At 46.6% G+C, this 24,188-nt stretch overlaps 1 protein-coding gene across 6 annotated transcripts in view; it reads right to left on the reverse strand.

Annotated features, from left to right (window-relative positions):
• Nucleotides 1–23,329, reverse strand: part of CFAP47 (cilia and flagella associated protein 47) — a 1,065,013-nt gene extending 1,041,684 nt beyond the window's left edge. For 3 of the 6 annotated variants that reach the window (XM_063953488.1, XM_063953489.1, XM_063953486.1), the window contains exons 1-2: nucleotides 22,898–23,153; nucleotides 21,817–22,007 (exon numbers count right to left, since the gene is read on the reverse strand). In XM_063953488.1, the coding sequence (XP_063809558.1) occupies nucleotides 21,817–21,978 (162 nt within the window). In that variant the 5' untranslated portion in view covers nucleotides 21,979–22,007; nucleotides 22,898–23,153. Of the gene's footprint in view, nucleotides 1–21,816; nucleotides 22,008–22,897; nucleotides 23,158–23,190 lie in introns of those variants that run through there. The other 3 variants (XM_063953491.1, XM_063953490.1, XM_063953487.1) reach the window with 2 other exon arrangements.
• Between the last annotated feature and the right edge of the window lie 859 nt (nucleotides 23,330–24,188).

The following is a 24,188-nucleotide window of genomic DNA, read 5'->3' on the forward strand; positions in this document are numbered from 1 at the left end:
CCTGACCACTGTCGCGTCCATAAACTTCTTCTGACAGAAATGGACAGCGCACTTACCCTTGATGCCAGAGTGCCAATATCCCTCTGTGCACCTCGCATATAAAGAAAATGCATCCTTTAAATGCTCTATAGTCAATAAAATATTGTCGCTATTCAGGGTATCAATATTTCCAGTCAGAGATTCCGACCAAACCCCCCCAGCACTGCACATCCATGCTGGGGCGATTGCTGGTCGCAGTATAACATCAGTATGTGTGTATATACTTTTTAGAGTATTTTCCAGCCTCCTATCAGCTGGATCTTTGAGGGCGGCCGTATCAGGAGACGGTAACGCCACTTGTTTTGATAAGCGTGTGAGCGCCTTATCTACCCTAGGGGGTGTTTCCCAGCGCGCCCTAACCTCTGGCGGGAAAGGGTATAATGCCAATAACTTCTTTGAAATTAGCAACTTCCTATCGGGGGTAACCCACGCTTCATCACACACTTCAATCAATTTATCTGATTCAGGAAAAACTACAGGTAGTTTTTTTCACACCCCACATAATACCCATTTTTGTGGTACTTGTAGTATCAGAAATATGTAACGCCTCCTTCATTGCCGTGATTATGTAACGTGTGGCCCTACTGGAAAATACGTTTGTTTCTTCACCGTCGACACTGGAGTCAGTGTCCGTGTCTGTGTCTATGTCGACCGACTGAGGTAATGGGCGTTTTAAAGCCCCTGACGGTGTTTGAGACGCCTGGACAGGTACTAATTGGTTTGCCGGCCGTCTCATATCGTCAACCGACCTTGTAGCGTGTTGACACTATCACGTAATTCCATAAATAAAGCCATCCATTCCGGTGTCGACTCCCTAGGGGGTGACATCCCATTACAGGCAATTGCTCCGCCTCCACTAACATCGTCCTCATACCTGTCGACACACACGTACCGACACACAGCACACACACAGGGAATGCTCTGATAGAGGACAGGACCCCACTAGCCCTTTGGGGAGACAGAGGGAGAGTTTGCCAGCACACACCAAGGCGCTATAATTATACAGGGACAACCTTATAGTAAGTGTTTTCCCTTATAGCAGCTTAATATATATTAATATCGCCAAAATATGCCCCCCCTCTCTGTTTTAACCCTGTTTCTGTAGTGCAGTGCAGGGGAGAGCCTGGGAGCCTTCCCACCAGCAGATCTGTGTGGGAAAAATGGCGCTGTGTGCTGAGGAGATAGGCCCCGCCCCCTTCACGGCGGGCTCTTCTCCCGTTTTTTTCTGTAATCCTGGCAGGGGTTAAATACATCCATATAGCCCAGGGGCTATATGTGATGTATTTTTAGCCAGTAAAGGTAATTACATTGCTGCCCAGGGCGCCCCCCCCCCAGCACCCTGCACCCTCAGTGACCGCAGTGTGAAGTGTGCTGAGAGCAATGGCGCACAGCTGCAGTGCTGTGCGCTACCTTAAGAAGACTGGGACGTCTTCAGCCGCCGATTTCTGGACCTCTTCTCTCTTCAGCATCTGTAAGGGGGCCGGCGGCGCGGCTCCGGTGACCCATCCAGGCTGTACCTGTGATCGTCCCTCTGGAGCTAGTGTCCAGTAGCTTAAGAAGCCAATCCATCCTGCACGCAGGTGAGTTCGCTTCTTCTCCCCTTAGTCCCGCGTTGCAGTGAGCCTGTTGCCAGCAGGACTCACTGAAAATAAAAAACCTAACAAACTTTTATTCTAAGCAGCTCTTTAGGAGAGCCACCTAGATTGCACCCTTCTCGGCCGGGCACAAAAACCTAACTGAGGCTTGGAGGAGGGTCATAGGGGGAGGAGCCAGTGCACACCACCTAGTGGTCAAACTTTTAATTTTGTGCCCTGTCTCCTGCGGAGCCGCTATTCCCCATGGTCCTGACGGAGTCCCCAGCATCCACTTAGGACGTCAGAGAAATTGGATTTAAGTTAAAGCCATGTTCTACCCATTTTACTGTATGCATTCCATACTCTTCAGTGTAAGTCCAATTTAAAGTAAAATATAGGATACCAGCTCTAATTACTGTATTTGACTATTTCAAGCACAGCCATTTCAAACAGATGCATAAAGTTACACTCTTCACAGTCTTAAGGGCCCCATACACGTATACGACATGACGGTACGTCATGTCATATAAGATTTCGTCCAACCTCCCGGCAGCCTCCCCGTTGGTAAGATAGTATTAGATATATTATATGCAGGTTTTTTTTGCATACGATGTATCTTTTACTATCCCATTTACTGCGGGATACATTATATCTGACATCCGACAATATATCGGGCCGAATGCCCGAAAAGGGCTGAAATCGGGCATAATTGGCCTAGTGTATGGGGCCCTTTACACTAGCAGGCTGTCATGCTAGAACTGCCTCAATGACTGTTATTGTAAAGTGGAATCATCTAGGAGAAACAACAGCTATGCTGCAAGGCAATAGGCCACGGAAGCTCCCAGTATGGGAAGAGCATTGAAACAAGCAGTGTAATTATCATCTGTCCTTGCTTTTAAACACTACCAAATTCCAAACCACGTCTGGAAGCACGGTAAGCACAAGAAGTGTTCATTGGAAGTTTCATGGATTGGGTTTTCATGGCAGTCACAACAAGCCTCAGTTCAGAATGTGCAGCCACAAATGTCAGCTGGAGAAGTGTAAAACAAAATGCCATTGGCTATGTACTAGTGGAGTGATAAATTGCATTTCACCATCTGGTAATCTGACAGGATAATCTGAAATTGACTGACTTGCTCAGAGCCCTGATTTTAACCCCTTAAAATTCCTTTGGGGTGAATTGGAACGCTAACTGCAATCCTTGGCATTATCTCCTAACATCATTGCTGAAACCTTATTAATGATTTTGTCTTGAATCACTGCAGCCATGCTTTAAAATCTAATGAAAAGCCTTCCCAGAAAAATAGAGGTTGCTAGAGCAGAAAAGGGGAATGAACTCCACCAGAGCAGTGGTTTGGGGGACCCAGGGAACTTAAGTTTAGGGGTCACTTTAGAGCATGGCAGTACGGATGGTGTAATAGTTAGCATTACTGCCTCACAGCACTGAGGTCATGTATAATCTCCCCGTACTTGCGTGGGTTTCCTCCCACAATCCAAAAAAATACTGCTAGGTAAATTGACTCCCAACAAAATTAACCCTAGTGTGAATATGTGTGTGTTACCATGTGATAGAGAATATAGATTGTAAGCTCCACTGGGGCAGGGACTGATGTGAATGGGCAAATATTCTCTGGAAAGCGCTGCGGAATGTGTGTGCGCTATATAAGTAACTGGTAATAAATAAATAAAACATTTGGGACATGGTGATCATGCAAGTGCACATGAGCATAGGCGTGCGCACAGGGGGTGCCTGGTGCGCACAGGCACCCCCTAATGTTCGGCACCCCCCTCACACATGCCTGCTGCCGCTGCCGTGATCGCTAAGCCTGCCTATTGTAAACTCCGTCCCCCCCGCCCGCTGCACCCGACAGACGGCCGGCCAGACACCCAGGATGGGTTATTCATTGATCTTATACATGGGTCATGTAATCCTCCTCCCTGCTCCTCCTAACGGCGCGATGCATGTGACGTGATGATGTCACACCGCACGGATACTTGCCCGCACTCCCGCTCTCTCCTCATTGTGTTTATAGCAATGCCACAGCCCACAACGCTTCGCTTAGGAGGAGGTGAAGTAAGTCCATCCAAGTACACCCAAATAATGACAATCTATTACTCAGCAGAGAGACAGAAAGAGTACTGTGCCTCTCTGAGTGAATGACATTAAATTGTAATAGTTTTTAAGTAAATTGCTCCTGCTATACCTGCTCCTGCTGGGGAAAGAGAGGGGCCAGCCAGGGGAGAATGTACAGTTGAGTATATTATTATTAATAATGTACTATTATTGTTATTATTTATATTACACAGTAAATCATCATATACTGTGTAATATAAGTAAAAATAATACATTATTAATAATATAGATGTCTCAAAGGAGTAGGATATAATATATGGTAGTATATGCAAATTTAACATATTAAACAAATTATATGTATATATTTATTTATGCATATATGGTATGCCGTTAAAATACCGCCCGTCGGGATCCCGGCTATCTCAGTACTAACACCAGGATCCCAATGGGGGTCCTTTATCGCCACCGGAATACAGGTGATTCCCCCCTGTTGGTGTCCACGACAGGGAGAGCCTGGAGTGTGGCGAGTGCAGCGAGCCCGCAAGGGGCTTTGTTGCGCTCACACCCCTGCCGGCATTCTGGGGCATGGGATGCTGATGTTAGTTTACTGACATTCAGCATCCCATAATATATATATATATATATATATATATATATAATATTTGGGAACAAAATAGGCGGCACTTTGCAGTCTTGAAATGATTGACTATTCGTAGTACTTTATTCACCTACGTTTTGGGGTCCAGCCCCGTCATCAGGGACAAGCGTGCAACATATAACAATACCATTCCAACTAAATATATAAAAAATAAATTATATATATATATATATATATATATATATTTTTTTTTTTTTCGGAAAAGCAGCACTCACCTAAAAATACATATACAGGTTGAGTATCCCATATCCAAATATTCCGAAATACGTAATATTCCGAAATACGGACTTTTTTGAGTGAGAGTGAGATAGTGAAACCTTTGTTTTTTGATGGCTCAATGTACACAAACTTTGTTTAATACACAAAGTTATTAATAATATTGTATTAAATGACCTTCAGGCTGTGTGTATAAGGTGTATATGAAACATAAATTAATTGTGTTTATGTACACACACTTTGTTTAATGCACAAAGTTATACAAAATATTGGCTAAAATGACCTTCAGGCTGTGTGTATAAGGTGTATATGAAACATAAATGCATTCTGTGCTTAGATTTAGGTCCCATCACCATGATATCTCATTATGGTATGCAATTATTCCAAAATACGGAAAAATCCCATATCCAAAATACCTCTGGTCCCAAGCATTTTGGATAAGGGAGACTCAACCTGTACTTCCCTGGTGCCCTCCTGGGTGTCCTCTAGCATGAGGTCCAATCTAAATATGCATGAAGGCGGCACACGGGTGTAAATAAGACTCGGAATCAGGATAAATTTGAATTCCAAATGTTGATCCTATCTCCTACTGCCCATGGAGTCTTATTTACCCATGTGCCGCATATATATATATATATATATATATATATATATACATACATATACACACACACACACACACACACACACACACACACACACACACACACCACTTTGGGAGCCATGATATAGATTTTTTGTATTATGTATTATCCAGGTCCGTATATTTACCCAAATCACCTATATGGGGCTGTTGCTACACATTGCAATATGTAATCGTATCACTTTGGTGTATTAATAAGCACAGGCAGGGACAGGGGCTCTGTAAAGGAGCCCATCCCTGTGATGTGCTCAGCAAGCTGCCAGGGGCATGTCTAGCATGCGCGCCCAGCATTACCGTACATGTACAGTCATCACTTCTGGGGAGGGTACCATGGGGAACCCTCAGATGGCTGAGATTGCTGTGAGTAGCCAATAAGCTACACTGGACTATAGCCATTTTCACTTAGTGGTAGCCAATATTGGGAATTCCCTATATTAGTTTGCGTTGAGTGCCAATATGTGGTGCTAGACAAGCCCAGTAGGTGGTGTTAGCGACACCCAATAGGCGGGGCTAGACACGCCCATCCAATCGTGCATCCCCTAATAAAATGTGCTGCGCACGCCTATGCACATGAGGATATGCATGTCAAAACCCTGCTCACAATAATCCCCCTAGACTCTGCTCACAATTACAATCCTTATGGCTTTGGACTCCACATTAAAGGGTCTAATCTCCACAACATACATAGCTAGCCACGTGTTTGTGATACCTGAAAAAATAAGAATTTACTCACCGGTAATTCTATTTCTCGTAGTCCGTAGTGGATGCTGGGTACTCCGTAAGGAACATGGGGAATAGACAGGCTCCGCAGGAGACTGGGCACTCTAAAAGAAAGATTAGGTACTATCTGGTGTGCACTGGCTCCTCCCTCTATGCCCCTCCTCCAGACCTCAGTTAGGGAAACTGTGCCCGGAAGAGCTGACACTACAAGGAAAGGATTTGGAATCCCGGGTAAGACTCATACCAGCCACACCAATCACACCGTACAACTCGTGATAACTATACCCAGTTAACAGTATGAATAACAACTGAGCCTCACTGAACAGATGGCTCATAACAATAACCCTTTAGTTAAGCAATAACTATATACAAGTATTGCAGAAAATCCGCACTTGGGACGGGCTCCCAGCATCCACTACGGACTACGAGAAATAGAATTACCGGTGAGTAAATTCTTATTTTCTCTGACGTCCTAGTGGATGCTGGGTACTCCGTAAGGACCATGGGGATTATACCAAAGCTCCCAAACGGGCGGGAGAGTGCGGATGACTCTGCAGCACCGCATGAGCAAACTCAAGGTCCTCCTCAGCCAGGGTATCAAACTTGTAGAAGTTTGCAAACGTGTTTGACCCCGACCAGGTAGCAGCTCGGCAAAGTTGTAATGCCGAGACCCCTTAGGCAGCCGCCCAAGAAGAGCCCCCTTCCTCGTGGAATGGGCTTTTACTGATTTAGGATGCGGCAGTCCAGCCGCAGAATGTGCAAGTTGAATCGTGCTACAGATCCAGCGAGCAATAGTCTGCTTAGAAGCAGGAGCACCCAGCTTGTTGGGTGCATGCAGGATAAACAGCAAGTCAGTTTTTCTGACTCTAGCCGTCCTGGAAACATAGATTTTCAGGGCCCGGACTACGTCCAGCAACTTGGAATCCTCCAAGTCCCGAGTAGCCGCAGGCACCACAATAGGTTGGTTCAAAAGAAACGCTGATACCACCTTAGGGAGAAATTGGGCACGAGTCCTCAATTCTGCCCTGTCCATATGGAAGATCAGATAAGGGCTTTTACATGACAAAGCCGCCCATTCTGACACCTGCCTAGCCGAAGCCAAGGCCAAAAGCATGACCACTTTTCACGTGAGATACTTCAACTCCACGGTCTGAAGTGGCTCAAAACAATGTGATTTTAGGAAATCCAACACTACGTTGATATCCCAAGGTGCCACTGGAGGCACAAAAAAGGGGCTGAATATGCAGCACTCCCTTAACAACGTCTGAACTTCAGGCAGCGTCTTTCCTAGCCTTTAACAGCGTAGGAATCACTTCATCTGGAACGCCCTTTTCCGTTAGGATCCAACGTTCAACCGCCAAGCCTTCAAACGCAGCCGCGGTAAGTCTTGGAACAGACAGGGCCCCTGCAGTAACAGGTCCTGTCTGAGAGACAGAGGCCATGGGTTCTCCGAGATCATTTCTTGTAGTTCTGGGCACCAAGTTCTTCTTGGCCCATCCGGAACTACGAATATAGTTCTTACTCCTTTCTTACTTACTATCCTCCGTACCTTGGGTATGAGAGGAAGAGGAGGGAACACATAAACCGACTGGTACACCCACGGTGACACTAGTGTGCGTCCACAGCTATCGCCTGAGGGTCTCTTGACCTGGCGCAATACTTTTTTAGCTTTTTGTTGAGGCGGGACGCCATCATGTCCACCTGTGGCCGTTCCCAACGGTCTACAATCTGCGTGAAGACTTCTGAAAGAAGTCCCCACTCTCCCGGGTGGAGGTCGTGCCTGCTGAGGAAGTCTGCTTCCTAGTTTTCCACACCCGGAATGAACACTGCTGACAGTGTTAGCACGTGATTCTCCGCCCATCGGAGAATCCTTGTGGCTTCTGCCAACGCCATCCTGCTTCTTGTGCCGCCTTGTAGGGAAGTCTCCTGACTCGACCATTGTCCTTGGAAGTTTCTTCCCTGAGTGACTGCTCCCCAACCTCGGAGGCTTGCATCCGTGGTCACCAGGACCCAGTCCTGAATGCCGAATCTGCGGCCCTCGAGAAGATGAGCACTCTGCAGCCACCACAGCAGAGACACCCTGGCCCTCGGGGACAGGGTGATCAGCCGATGCATCTGAAGATGCGATCCTCACTTGACTAACAGGTCCCACTGAAAGTTCCTTGCATGGAACCTGCCGAAGGGAATTGCTTCGTAAGAAGCTACCATCTTTCCCAGGACTTGCGTGCAATGATGCACCGACACCTGTTGTGGTTTCAGGAGGTCTCTGACCAGAGATGACAACTCCTTGGCCTTCTCCTCCGGGAGAAACACCTTCTTCTGTTCTGTGTCCAGAAACATGCCCAATATCAGCAGACGCGTTGTAGGAATCAGCTGCGACTTTGGGATATTCAGAATCCAGCCGTGCTGTTGTAACACTTCCTGAGATAGTGCTACACCGATCAACAACTGCTCCTTGGACCTCTCCTTTATAAGGAGATCGTCCAAGTACGGGATAATTATAACTCCCGTCTTTCGAAGGAGTATCATCATTTCGGCCATTACCTTGGTACACACCCTCGGTGCCGTGGACATACCAAACGGCAACGTCTGGAATTGGTAATGGCAGCTCTGTACCACAACCTTGAGGTACTCCTGGTGAGGTGGGTAAATGGGGACATTTAGGTAAGCCTCCATGATGTCCAGTGACACCATAAAATCCCCCTCTTCCAGGCTTGCAATAACCGCCCTGAGCGATTCTATTTTGAACTTGAACTTCCTTATATAAGTGTTCAAGGATTTCAAATTTAGAATGGGTCTCACCGAACCGTCTGGTTTCGGTATCACAAACATTGTGGAATAGTAACCTCGTCACTGTGGAAGGAGAGGAACTTTGATTATCACCTGCTGGAGGTACGGCTTGTGAATTGCCGCCAGTACTACCTCCCTTTGATTTGGAGTAGCAGGCAAGGCTGATTTGAGGTAACGGCGAGGGGGAGACGTCTCGAACTCCATCTTGTATCCCTGAGATACCTGTAGAACCCAGAGATCCACCCGTGAGCGAACCCACTGGTAGCTGAAGTTCCGGAGACGGGCCCTCACCGCACCTGGCTCCACCTGTGGAGCCCCAGCGTCATGCGGTGGACTTAGTGGAAGCAGGGGAGGATATTTGTTCCTGGGAACTGGCTGTCTGATGCAGCTTTTTCCCTCTACCCCTGCCTCTGGGCAGAAAGGACGCGCCTCTTACCCGCTTGCCTTTCTGAGGCCGAAAGGACTGTACTTGATAATACGGTGCTTTCTTAGGCTGTGAGGGAACCTGAGGTAAAAAAAAGTCGACTTCCCAGCTGTTGCTGTGGACACGAGGTCCGAGAGACCGTCCCCAAACAGTTCCTCACCCTTATAAGGCAAAACTTCCATGTGCCTTTTAGAATCAGCATCACCTGTCCACTGCCGAGTCCATAATACTCTCCTGGCAGAAATGGACAATGCATTAATTCTAGATGCCAGCCGGCAAATGTCCCTCTGTGCATCTCTCATATATAAGACTACGTCTTTAATATGCTCTATAGTTAGCAAAATAGTATCTCTGTCAAGGGAATCAATGTTATCTGACAGGGAATCAGACCATGCTGCTACAGCACTACACATCCATGCTGAAGCAATAGCAGGTCTCAGTATAGTACCTGAGTGTGTATACACAGACTTCAGGATAGCCTCCTGCTTTCTATCTGCAGGCTCCTTTAAGGCGGCCGTATCCTGAGACGGCAGTGCCACCTTTTTTGATAAGCGTGTGAGCGCCTTGTCCACCCTAGGGGATGTCTCCCAGCGTAACCTATCCGTTGGCGGGAAAGGGTACGCCGTCAGTAACCTCTTAGAAATTACTAGTTTCTTATCAGGGGAACACCACGCTTCTTCACACAGTTCATTCAACTCATCAGATGGGGGAAAAGTCACTGGCTGCTTTTTCTCCCCAAACATAATACCCTTTTTTGTGGTAACCGGGTTTATGTCAGCAATGTGTAAAACATCTTTCATAGCCGTAATCATACATCGGATGGCTCTTGTGGACTGTACATTTATCTCATCCTCGTCGACACTGGAGTCAGACTCCGTGTCGACATCTGTGTCTGCCATCTGAGTCAGCGGGCGTTTTTGAGCCCCTGATGGCCTCTGAGACGCCTGGGCAGGTGCGGGCTGAGATGCCGACTGTCCCATGGCTGTCACGTCGTCAAACCTTTTATGTAAGGAGTTGACACTGTCGGTTAAAACCTTCCACATATCCATCCACTCCGGTGTCGGCCCCGCAGGGGGCGACATCACACTTATCGGCTCCTGCTCCGCCTCCACATAACCCTCCTCATCAAACATGTCGACACAGCCGTACCGACACACCGCACACACACAGGGAATGCTCTGACTGAGGACAGGACCCCACAAAGTCCTTTGGGGAGACAGAGAGAGAGTATGCCAGCACACACCACAGCGCTATATAATCAGGGATTTACACTAACAAAAGCGATTTTCCCTATAGCTGCTTTTATATATAGTTTGCGCCTAAATTTAGTGCCCCCCCTCTCTTTTTTACCCTTGAAGCCTGGAAACTGCAGGGGAGAGCCTGGGGAGCTGTCTTCCAGTGGAGCTGTGAAGAGAAAATGGCGCCGGTGTGCTGAGGAAGATAGCCCCGCCCCCTTCTCTGCGGACTTCTCCCGCTTTTTTATCTGTATAATGGCGGGGGATTATGCACATATACAGCTTAAAAGCTGTATTATGTGTCAATTAGCCATGTAAGGTACTCTAATTGCTGCCCAGGGCGCCCCCCCCCCCCCCCCCCCAGCGCCCTGCACCCATTAGTGACCGGAGTGTGTGGTGTGCATAGGGAGCAATGGCGCATAGCTGCAGTGCTGTGCGCTACCTTAATGAAGACCGAAGTCTTCAGCCGCCGATTTTCAGGATTCTCTTCTGTCTTCTGGCTCTGCAAGGGGGACGGCGGCGCGGCTCCGGGACCGGACGATCGAGGTCGGGCCCTGTGTTCGATCCCTCTGGAGCTAATGGTGTCCAGTAGCCTTAGAAGCCCATGCTAGCTGCAAGCAGGTAGGTTCGCTTCTCTCCCCTCAGTCCCTCGTAGCAGTGAGTCTGTTGCCAGCAGATCTCACTGAAAATAAAAAACCTAACAAATACTTTCTTTTTCTAGAAGCTCAGGAGAGCCCCTAGTGTGCAACCAGCTCGGGCCGGGCACAGATTCTAACTGAGGTCTGGAGGAGGGGCATAGAGGGAGGAGCCAGTGCACACCAGATAGTACCTAATCTTTCTTTTAGAGTGCCCAGTCTCCTGCGGAGCCCGTCTATTCTCCATGGTCCTTACGGAGTACCCAGCATCCACTAGGACGTCAGAGAAATCTTCATTTGACATAAGAAGGAAGCAGAAAATGGGATATCACTAAGGTAGATGCTAAAATCAAGTTGGAGAAAGGACCTCTAACATCAGGGGGAGGAGCTAGGACAGTGGGATAGTTCTTATACTATCCACGCCACCAACTACTCCCTTTAGTAACCCTAAGCGTGGTGAGCGAAGCGAGCCCACGAGGGTACATTTCGGGTAACCTGTTCGAGCATGGCTTCTCTCCCTGGTTACATGGCTCCTCCCCCTGGTGACGTCAGAGGTCCTTTCTCCAACTTGGTTTTAGCCGTAACCATATCACTAATAATTAGCCAGTACCTGATTTGAGTGTGATCAAGAAAATGCATATAAATTCTGTTATCAGTGCAGTGGCAAACGCAGGATTTGCATGGGAAGGTTTCCAGAACTGGGTGGAGCCAAGCACGGGGGTGGGGACTGAGGTGACCCAGTATATGCTGGGTCCGTAAAAGTAGTGTGTCTGTGTGTGTGTATTTATATATATATATATATATATATATATATCTCTATCTACACACACATATATATATATATATATATATATATACCATATATACACACACACATATATATATATAGCATCACATGTCCATCCCGCAAAAGAGTCACTAGTATAGACAGGACCAGCACACTGTAGTTTAGTCAAAGTGCAATATTTACTCCATATGTATGAATGAAGATACAAGGCTCAACGTATACTCATCGTCAGCAAGCACAAAGAAACACAATAGGCCTCCCATATACCATATTAAACATGTATGTATATATATATATATATATATATATATATATATTTATATACACAGTACACGTATATACGCATGTATATATATCATATATGTGTGTGTGTGTGTGTGTGTGTGTGTGTGTGTGTGTGTGTTTATATGTATGTACATGTGTGTATATATGTATGTACATGGATATATATGTACTATAATTAAAACAAAGTAAACTTTTATTAAGCACTTACAAGTGCCACCAGGAAGACAGCAGGCTGCAGAGGACGCTAGACAGCCATTAATAATCTCATGCAGCTAAAAAAAAAAAAAAAAAGTTTTTTTTTTTGGGTGGAGGGGGGTTTCTGGGTGCCCGGAAACCCCCCCTGGGTGCGCCACTGCAGTGACCTTAGATTTATGCAGGCACCAAATCTGGTGGCAATGGGAGTGATTCAGATATGGACGCAGTTCGCATCGCTGTTGCATCTTTGGACACAGTCTGCAAAGTGAAAATATGCTAATACAGCAGGAGATGTCTTGGGTTAATAGACCCCGTCCAGTGGCGGATCCAGGGGGGGGGGGGCACTCGGGCCCGTGCCCCCCCTGTCATTTGTGGCCTTATTTGTAAGACGGAGACAGCAGTGTCTCCGTCTCAGCAAAAGCCGCGATCGCGACCGCTACCATGGAGCTACTGCAGCAGAGAGCTACGTATAGTAGCTCTCTGTATAGACAAAGTCCGGGGAGAGCTGCTGGCTGCGCATGCTCAGCTGCAGCAGCTCTCTCCCACCTCACTGGCCCGCCACTGGCCGCCAGTCTTCTCCCGCCTCCCACTGCTCCCAGCCGCTGGTGGTATGTACAGTATACCACCAATACTGTATATGAAATGTGTGTATAATATGATCCCTACATATGTATGTATTTACTGTATGTGTTCTGTATGTGTATTTGTGTATGTATGAATGTGTGTGGTATGTGTGTGTGTGTGTGTGTGTGTGTGTGTGTGTGTGTGTGTGTGTGTGTATATATATCTATATATATATATATATATATATATATAGATGTGTCTATTGTAACACTGTAGGGGTGCAAGGTGCCTTTTCCTGGGGAATATGGCAGCACGCAGCAGCTGAGGAACAACACAAGTCCAGTTTCTGGTACAACTGACCCCGGCCAGTTTTATTGAAACAGAAAATAAAACAAACCCCAAAATAAAAATACCTTGCCTGTCCGGCACTAACTAAACATAAGATGTTCCTAACTGTCACTAAACAAAACACAGAGTTCTTCAGTACATACTGTATAGCTTACTTGCATCAGAAAGCGTGTCTCTCACACACAGATCCTGCAGCCTTCCCAGGCAGTCTGCCCATACTAATCAGGTTAGAAGCACTATATCACTCTTACACAGCTGAAACCCTGATTAGCCCTCTGTGAGGCCAAAGACCCGAACTGGGCCCAATGTCTAGAACTCGCCTTATCTCTCTCTCAGAGCCTTTACCCAGCTTTTACAGCAAACTGAAAAGGTTCAGACAAAACAAAAAGCATTTTTCCTAGAAGTTAACATTTTCTAAAACATGTAAGACAAGAACCTGGGACAAATATACCTGCCCTCAAACACTATCCCAGTGTTCTTGTCACATATCCCCCTCCCCTGTTTCGACCTAGGGGCCGGAACACTTGTAGCCCCCAAACAGAAGATGCGAGACAATGCATCTGCGTTGGCCAATTGTGTTCCCGGTCTATGTTCGACAGTAAACTTAAAGTCCTGCAACGCTAGAAACCATCTAGTTACATGAGCATTCTTGCCTCTATTTACATACATCCATTTTAAAGGGGCATGGTCTGTCACTAGTCTGAATTGTCTACCCAAGAGGTAATATCTCAAGGTATCTAGTGCCCACTTAATGGCCAAAGCCTCCTTTTCCACAATGGCATACCTTTTTTCATGCTCATTGAGTTTCCTACTCAAATAAATGATAGGGTGTTCGTCCCCATCTCTGGTTTGGGACAGCACAGCACCTATCCCTACCTCTGAGGCATCTGTCTGTACCACAAATTCTTTTGAAAAATCTGGTGTTATCAACACCGGTTGTGAACACAAAGCCACTTTTAACGCTTGGAACGCCTTTTCTGCATCAGGGTTCCATTTCACCACATTTGACTGCTTCCCTTTGGTAAGGTCTGACAACGGCACCGCTGTGGTCGCAAAATTAGGAATAAACCGTCTATAGTACCCAGTAATTCCCAAAAAAGCCCTTACCTGTTTTTTATTCACTGGACGAGGCCAGTTTTGAATAGCATCAACTTTATTCAATTGGGGCCTAATCAGACCTCTGCCTATGGTGAAGCCCAAGTATTTGACCTCCTCCATTGCGAGGCAGCACTTCTTTGGGTTAGCAGTTAACCCTGCCTCTCTGATTGAGTCCAGTACTGCTTGTACTTTAACCAAATGTAAACCCCAGTCTGTACTGTGAATTACCACATCATCCAAATAGGCAGCTGCATATTTTCTATGGGGCCTCAAAATTTTATCCATCGCCCGTTGAAAGGTTGCTGGAGCCCCATGCAACCCAAAGGGTAACATCTTATACTGGTACAGCCCCTCCGGAACCGAAAAGGCTGTTTTTTCTTTGGCGCTATCAGATAAAGGTATTTGCCAGTAACCTTTGGTCAGGTCCAATGTGGTGAGAAACCTGGCTGTTCCCAGCCTTTCTACAAGCTCATCCACACGGGGCATGGGGTATGCGTCAAACTTGGACACCTCATTTAACTTACGAAAGTCATTACAGAAGCGTATGCTACCGTCGGGCTTCGGGATGAGCACTATGGGACTGGACCACTCACTGTTAGACTCCTCTATGACTCCAAGTTCTAACATGGTTTTAACTTCCTTAGAAATAGCTTCTCGCTGAGCTTCAGGAATCCTATATGGCTTTAAATGAACCCTGACCCCTGGTTCTGTGACAATGTCATGTTTTATTATGGTCGTTCGGCCAGGCAGCTCTGAAAATACCTCCCTATTTTGGATGAGAAATTCTTTAACCTGATTGTTCTGATCAGCTGATAATGTCTCTGACACCTTCACTGCGGGAAGCAACCGGGGTGAAGACACCGAAGGGCAAGGCTCCGCTGACAGAGACAACCTATCTTTCCAGGGTTTGATTAAGTTAACATGGTAGATCTGTTCGGGTTTTCTCTTTCCCGGCTGGTATACTTTGTAATTAACCTCATTCACTTTTTCCCTAATCTCAAATGGACCCTGCCATTTAGCTAGGAATTTGCTTTCCACAGTGGGTACCAAAACAAGAACTCTATCTCCAGGAGCAAATTCCCGTATCTTGGCACTCCGGTTATAGACCCTCTGTTGAGCACTTTGGGCCTGTTCCATGTGCTCTCTGACAACAGGTACCACGGCTGCAATCCTATCCTGCATTTGTGTTACATGCTCAATAACGCTTCTATAAGGAGTGGGCTGTCCTTCCCACGTCTCTTTGGCAACATCCAACAGCCCTCTGGGGTGTCTACCATACAACAAATCAAATGGAGAAAACCCCGTAGAGGACTGAGGAACTTCTCTGATGGCCATTAACAAGTAGGGCAACAAACAATCCCAGTTTTTCCCATCTCTCTCAACAACCTTTTTTAACATACTTTTTAATGTTTTATTAAACCTTTCCACCAACCCGTCAGTTTGGGGATGGTAGATGGACGTCCTGAGGTGAGTGAGCTTAAATAACTTGCACAATTCTTTCATGATCCTTGACATAAATGGAGTACCTTGGTCAGTCAAAATTTCTTTTGGTATTCCCACTCTACTAAATACCTGCACCAGCTCCCTAGCTATCGCCTTGGTTGTGATAGTGCGTAAAGGGACAGCCTCAGGATATCGAGTGGCATAGTCCATAATTACCAGGATATACTGATGGCCCCGAGCAGACTTTAACAAGGGCCCCACGAGATCCATGGCTATTCTGTCAAACGGGACCTCTATAATAGGCATGGGAACTAGTGGGCTCCTGAAATGGGGTCTAGGGGCATGATACTGGCATTCAGGACAGGAAGAACAATATTCAGACACTTCTTTATAAACCCCTGGCCAAAAGAACCTTTGTAAAACTCTTTCAGTGGTTTTTTCTGCCCCTAAATGTCCTGCGGTAACGTGACTATGAGCTAAATCTAGTACCGTTCTCCGATAAGGCTGGGGAACTACCAGCTGTTCCACCACATCCTCACCCCTTTTGACAATGTGGTACAAGAGCTCATTACAGATGGCCATGTGGGGATACGTAACCCTGTCACCTGGTACCACAGGTTCCCCATTAACAATCTTAACATTCTCTCTAGCCTTTATTAAGGTAGGATCCTTTAACTGTTCAGACGCAAACAGATCCTTCTTTACCTCCAGGTCAGGCACGCTTTCAGTTCTAACTACTATGTCTCTGTTCCCGGCAAGAGGGTCCTCACTGGACTCCCCATCTGTCACTTCCCCAGCCAAACTAGCAAAAGGCAAAGGGCCAGAAAGTTCCGAAGACCCACGTACATCCAAAAAATCACCGGTATTATCAACTGGCTTTTTACTTCTCACATCTGTTGATAACCGTGATTCCCACAGTTTCCAAAAATGAGGAAAATCCCTCCCTATTATGGCCTCATGCACCAAGGTAGGGACCAGTCCCACTTTAACCATTGCTGACCCACAACAAGTTTCTATATTCACCTCAGCAGTGGCATAATATTGGGTATCCCCATGTATGCAAGTTACCCCAATAGGTATTTGCTGGACCTTTAAGGGGTTCACTAACCCAGCTTTCACGAGGGTAACTAAACTTCCTGAATCTAGCAAGGCCTCTACCCGGTTACCTTCTAAGAACACATCACACATTTATTTTTCCAGCTCAGGTGAAGGTACCACAGTACAGGCTAACCTAGCAAAGAAAGACATTCTGCGACATTCAAAGGCAGCATCACATTGCATGGGTTCTTGCGTGACTGGGCAATTGGCAATAACATGACCTGGCATACCACACCTAAAACATTTAACCACACGATTATCAACCCATTTGGGCAGCATAGACCGTTCTAGCCCCATTGGCCTGTTTCCAGGGCCAGTGTTTACAGTCTCTCCAGCCTTGCGTTCTCTTAACCGCCCAGCAACGTTTTCCCACGGAACAGTCTTACCAGTCTTTACTGAAGGGCGCTGTCGAGGATCTATGGGTTGCTGGGTGGTCATCAGTAGTTCCTCTGCTGCCAAATACCTCTCTACCATGTCCACTAATTGGTCAGCAGTACCCGGGTTTCCATGGCTCACCCACTTGCGCAGGACCAGGGGCAAAGATCTCAAGTAGCGGTCCATGACGACTCTTTCCACCATCTGGGGACCAGTTAATGTCTCTGGCTGCAGCCATTTTTTTGTTAGCTGAATAAGGTCGTGCATCTGGGAGCGTGGAGGCTTCTCCATGGCGTACAGCCAACGGTGCACCCGTTGTGCTCGTACTGACAGCGTGACTCCCAGGCGGGTCAGGATCTCAGTCTTTAGTTTATCATAGTCCCGAGCCTCAGCAGGGCTTAAATCAAAGTAAGCTTTTTGGGGCTCACCTGACAGGAAAGGTGCCAGCAGACTGGCCCACTGTGCTTTCGGCCAGTTCTCACGCTCGGCAGTCCTTTCAAACGTGGTCAGATAGGCCTCCACATCATCAGCCTCTGTCATTTTCTGCAGGAAGTGACTGGCTCGTATAGAACTAGAGCTGGTTGGAGCACTGACGGCCACATCTCCAACCCGAGCTGCAAGTCTCTGCACCACTTCTGCTAAGGCCTCTCTATCCTGACGCTGTAGTCTCCAATTTTCCTCCATTGCCACCTGCTGCTGTCGGTTGGCCTCCTGCTGAGCCGCTGTAGCTTGCAGCAAGGCTTTAAGCAGATCCTCCATGTCAACAGATTTTTCAGGCGGCTTTGCAGCTGCTTTCACCCAGGACATATATCAAACCCTCAGGGGTGAGTCTCAGTAACTTCACACTGGGCTGTATCTGCATAAACCACCGTTTTCTGCAGGCCTCACAAAGCTGCTGCTTTCACTTATGCGCAGAACGGCCTGCTCGCATTCTCCACCAAGTTGTAACACTGTAGGGGTGCAAGGTGCCTTTTCCTGGGGAATATGGCAGCACGCAGCAGCTGAGGAACAACACAAGTCCAGTTTCTGGTACAACTGACCCCGGCCAGTTTTATTGAAACAGAAAATAAAACAAACCCCAAAATAAAAATACCTTGCCTGTCCGGCACTAACTAAACATAAGATGTTCCTAACTGTCACTAAACAAAACACAGAGTTCTTCAGTACATACTGTATAGCTTACTTGCATCAGAAAGCGTGTCTCTCACACACAGATCCTGCAGCCTTCCCAGGCAGTCTGCCCATACTAATCAGGTTAGAAGCACTATATCACTCTTACACAGCTGAAACCCTGATTAGCCCTCTGTGAGGCCAAAGACCCGAACTGGGCCCAATGTCTAGAACTCGCCTTATCTCTCTCTCAGAGCCTTTACCCAGCTTTTACAGCAAACTGAAAAGGTTCAGACAAAACAAAAAGCATTTTTCCTAGAAGTTAACATTTTCTAAAACATGTAAGACAAGAACCTGGGACAAATATACCTGCCCTCAAACACTATCCCAGTGTTCTTGTCACACTATATATACGGTATATATAGATACATATACTGTGTGTATGTGTGTGTGTGTGTGTGTGTGTGTGTGTGTGTGTGTGTGTGTGTGTGTGTATATATATATATATATATACATATATATATATATACACACATACACACCCACGGAAACCCCCCTAAATAAATCCTGCGTTTGCCCCTGACATTACTACTGGGGGGGCATCAACAAGGGGCATTATAACTGGGAGGCATCACTACTGAGGGGTCATCTATTGGGGGCAGCTACTGGGGGACATTTTTACTGGGGGCCATCTACTGGGGGCATTACTACAGGGGGGTCATCTATTGGGGCAAACTCGTAGGGGTCATTATTACTGGGGGTCATCTATTGGGGGCAGCTACTGGGGGCATTATTACTGGGGGGAATCTACTGGAGGCATTACTACTGGGGGGTCATCTATTGGGGGCAGCTACTGGGGGACATTTTTACTGGGGGCCATCTACTGGGGGCATTACTACAGGGGGGTCATCTATTGGGGCAAACTCGTAGGGGTCATTATTACTGGGGGTCATCTATTGGGGGCAGCTACTGGGGGACATTTTTACTGGGGGCCATCTACTGGGGGCATTATTACTGGGGGGCATCTACTGGTGGCATTACTACTGGGGGGTCATCTATTGGGGGAAAACTCCTAGGGGGCATTACTACTGGGGGCAAACTACTGGAGGACATTATTACTGGGGGGCATCTACAGGGGCAAACTGCTGGGGGACATTATTACTGGGGGGCATGCATCTACTGGGGGCAAACTGCTGGGGGACATTATTACTGGGGGGCATCTACTGGGGGCAAACTGCTGGGGGACATTATCACTGGGTGGCATCTACTGGGGGCAAACTACTGAGGGACTATTACTGGGGGCCAACTACAAAGGTGCTAACTACTGGCGGCGTAACTACAGGGGCATTACTACTGGCGGCTTAACTACAGGGGCATTACTACTTGGAGGCTAAACTACAGGGGGGCCAAAGTACTTGGGGCTTAACTACAGGGGCCAAACTACTGGGGGCATTACTACTGAAGGCTAAGTTACAAGGGGGCATAACTACAGGGGCTAAACTACAATGGGGCAAACTACAGGGGGGCATTACTACTGGTGGCTGAACTACTGGGGGCATTACCACTGGGAGGCTAAACTAAAGGGTGGGGGTAAACTACTGGGGTCATAACTGCAGGGGCATTACCACTGGGGGCATAATGACTGGGGGCATTACTACAGGCAACATTACTACTGGGGGCAATACGGGCATTGCAAAAGGGGCACCACTACTATGGGGTCTATATAAGGGGCACTACCAGTACAGTGGACATTGCATAATGAGCGCTACAACTGTGGGCATTGTATAAGAAGCGCCACCTCACATGCACCGAAGCCGCACGCAAATGTACTTGCCCCTTCCATGGTGCCCCCCCTATCATTTTCTTCTGGATCCGCCCCTGACCCCGTCTGCATGCTTATGTGATCAGCTATTGCTGCAAGCGAAGACTCAGCATTGGATCACTTGCATTAACATCAGCCATCTGAGTAACCTTCAGGTTATGCGTAACTCATTAATTTTAACAAAGTCTGGTTCAAATAGCTTATTTCTCACAATATAACATGCGCTGCCTATGTTCTGATTGTCTACATTATGACTACATCCATTACGTTGTGCTACATCCTTCTCAAATATTATACAAATTGTTAACACTTTAGCACATGATACACTGTAACTGGACTTATGTATTTTGCTCCTCTCTATGCATATCATGTATATTCTTTTTACAAATAAAGTTTAGAAAAATAGATGATAAAACCAGTGGTTCTCAAACTGTGTGCCATGGCACCCTGGGGTGCCTCTGGACACTTGCAGGGGTGCCCCAGGTTGATGGTTCAGGACCAATTAAAATTATTTATGGTCAATGTAATGCGGAGCTGTTGGCTTATAAAATATGTGAACAAACAGAAGCAACTTGAACCTTACCACACAATCAATCCTAAGGATGACATATAAACACAATTTACTTAATTTAATATTTATTTTTACATTTCTCAATAAGAAACTTTTGGCCTAGGGGTGCCATGAAAACATTTCTGATACTCTAGGGTGCTGTGATTCCAAAAAGTTTGAGAACCACTGAATAAAACTATTACTGCTGCAATCAAATACAGAAGACAATCAAATTTGCTCTCGACTCTAATAGGCCCTACACACTGGCCGATTTTTTGAAAGATATGAACGATCTCGTTCATAAATGAACGAGAACTCGTTCATATCTTTCAGTGTGGAGACTCCAGCGATGAACGATGCGCGGCCCCGCGCTCGTTAATCGCTGGTCTCTCGTCGGCTGTGCATGCAGGCCAATATGGACGATCTCGTCCATATTTGCCTGCACTTCAATGCAACCGCGTGACGGGGGGAGTGAAGAAACTTCACTCCCACCGTCACTGCCCCCCCCCCCCGCCGCCGGGTCGCTCGTCGGCCGTATCCGCCGTCGGGAAGCTCGGCGGCGGGTCGGCCAGTGAGTAGGGCCCTTAAATTCTTAAGCCTGTTCAAGACATACTGTAGTTGCTTCTTTTATGTTGCCATATCTGAATTCACTATTATAAGCAGGCAATGTGTATGCTATAGTACTTAGGAGTCTATTTACTAAGCCTTGGATGGAGATAAAGTGTATGGAGATAAAGTACCAGCCAATCAGCTCTTAACTATCATTTTTCAAACACAGCCTGTGGCATGGCAGTTAGGAGCCGATTGGCTGGTACTTTATCTCTGTCGACTTTATCTCCATCCAATGCTTAGTAAATAGACCCCTTAGTTACATACATGATGCATCATCATATATCCCGTATATCATCGTATATCCCATATTCCTGCAACAAGCACTATGTACAAATTCTGCAACTGAAATACCTGTAATGGAAATGTCGCCTATATATTTCATATGCACACAGAATATTTTATTTTCTATTTAAAATTTTAATTAAGCTAATTATGATAAATAACAGTGTCAAACAGTATAAAAGTGAATAAATAAAAAAACAAAACCAAATAATAAAATAAATTTAGGATATTGGATTTACCTGGGGATCTTTTGGTCCATGTAGTTTGATTGTTTTGACTATATTGCTAATGTTTTGTACAGTGATAGTGGCTTTATATGTCTTCCCTACAAACACATCCATGAAATGAAGAAGGCATGGGGAAACTCTCACTCCCAGAACATTATCACACAACTCCTCCATGGCTCTATTCTGTTATATGGGTGCTGCAACTGAAAAGGACACACAAAAACAAAACAGAAATCAATACAATATTGTCATAGTTTACAACTGCCATCTACATTATGTAAATTGCATGGTGTTGCTGTAGGTCAGATGCAAATCTCAATAAGCACTGTGCACTTTGCAGGCATTGGGTATTGCAGCCTTCAGAATAAACTGAAAACCGATTATTGGGGGTAATTCCAAGTTGATCGCAGCAGGAAATTTTTTAGCAGTTGGGCAAAACCATGTGCACTGCAGTGGGGGCAGGTATAACATGTGCAGAGAGAGTTAGATTTGGGTGGGGTGTATTCAAACTGAAATCTTAATTGCAGTGTAAAAATAAAGCAGCCAGTATTTACCCTGCACAGAAACAAAATAACACACCCAAATCTAACGCTCTCTGCAAATGTTATATCTGCTACACCTGCAGTGCACATGGTTTTGCCCAATTGCTAAAAAACTTGCTGCTAAGATCAACTCAGAATTACCCCCCATTATCATCATTAAAAATAGGAATATTGCGTGGTGCAGTAATTACTTCTGACAAATCTCTAAAAGCTAAGATAGTTGTGTGTACCCACTACCCAGGATCTGTATGTGGGTGCTACTGTTTGTGTCTGGTGGCATGTTACAGTAATAAGGATACTGGCTGAGGGGTGCATTATGTGTATGCGTGCCAGTGTGCTCTAATGTGTCAGTGTGTCAATGTGTAGTATGTGTATGTGCGCCAGTGTGCAGTATGTATGCCTGTGTGTATTATGTGTGCCAATACGTGTATGTCTGCCAGTGTACATTATATGTATATGTGCCAGTACTCTAGCACAGATAGAAGTATATTGATATTTCTAGCGCGACATGAAATAATAAGAGAAGATGTGCATGTGGGGCGGCTACGTACCGGGCAGCTGTGTACACAGGAAAGTACAGTAAGTACTGTATAACGCTTTCACCTTCGTTTTGTAGTCGACCGTTACCAGGGTGATAGCACTGGCTGGGTGACGTTCCCAGCGTCCTCTTGGTTGCCAAGCAATGGTCATTTTGGGGGTGGAGTCGGCAATGAGGAGTGTGTTATGTAGGCAAGAACTGCGACTATGAGGGGGCGGGGTTTAGAGTGAAAGCTTAACGGACACGCTGCTGCCGACCCCGCCTCCCGGGGTGTCCCTTGTCTGATAGTCTCACACCTGTCCCGACCTGTTTGAAAAGTCACTGACGGTTGTTTATTCTGCACGTTGTTTTCTAGTTATCCTGCCGTACTGTGCCGGTGCCACCATGGGATGGGGCCTGGGCGGGTAGTCATGCTGGTACTGGCCTGGGATTTGGAACCTTATACTCTGCAACGGCCACAGTGTGTAGTAGGTATGCTGCGCGTGTTGCCATAACATCACAGCTGCCATACGTTATAACGGCATTTAACTAAAGAAAGCGGCACCGATCTATGGGGGTCATTCCGAGTTGATCGCTCGCTTTTACCATAGGCGAGGGCAATCATAAATGAAGAGGGAAGTCCAGGAGCAGAGCATTCTGTCCCTCCTGGAGAGGGTCATGTTGAGATGTGTGTTTATATTTCCCCCATAGTGTGCAAATTCTCCCATCACTAAACATAGGGTAGATGCTAGAATCAAGTGGGCTAAGGGACCTTTTCCGTAAGGGGGAGGAGTTACGACGCAAGGGGGAGGAGCTAGGCCAGCAGGATAGTTCCTCTACTATCCACGCCACCAACTATTACCTTTAGTAATTAGGTGGTGAGCGAAGCGGAGCGGAGCGAGCCACCGTGCCCGAAGCGTGGCGAGCGAAGCGAGCCCGCGAGGGTACTTTTCGGGTACCCTGTTCGCCCGTAGCTCCTCCCCCTGGTGACGTAGCTCCTCCCCTCAATACGTCACAAGGTCCCTTCAGCCCCTCCGATATAGAACCCTAAACATAGGATTAACACACTGTAGTGCCCCCATCATCAGTTTATGTAATACAGAAACCCCTAGACACATATATGTCACAGCGTGGTTTGCATTTTATATCCTGTAACACTTACTGAGCTTATATAAAGTTCAAGTTGTTATGCTATTATTGGGGGTCATTCTGAGTTGATCGCTCGCTAGCAACTTTTTGCAGCGCTGCAATCAGGTTAAATCTCTGCAAAACTGCGCATGCGTATGGACCGCATTGTGCAGGCGCGTTGTACAGGTAACAAGAGT

The sequence above is a fragment of the Pseudophryne corroboree genome, chromosome 2 (genome assembly GCF_028390025.1).
Source record: "Pseudophryne corroboree isolate aPseCor3 chromosome 2, aPseCor3.hap2, whole genome shotgun sequence".
In the NCBI taxonomy this organism is placed as follows: Eukaryota; Metazoa; Chordata; class Amphibia; order Anura; family Myobatrachidae; genus Pseudophryne; species Pseudophryne corroboree.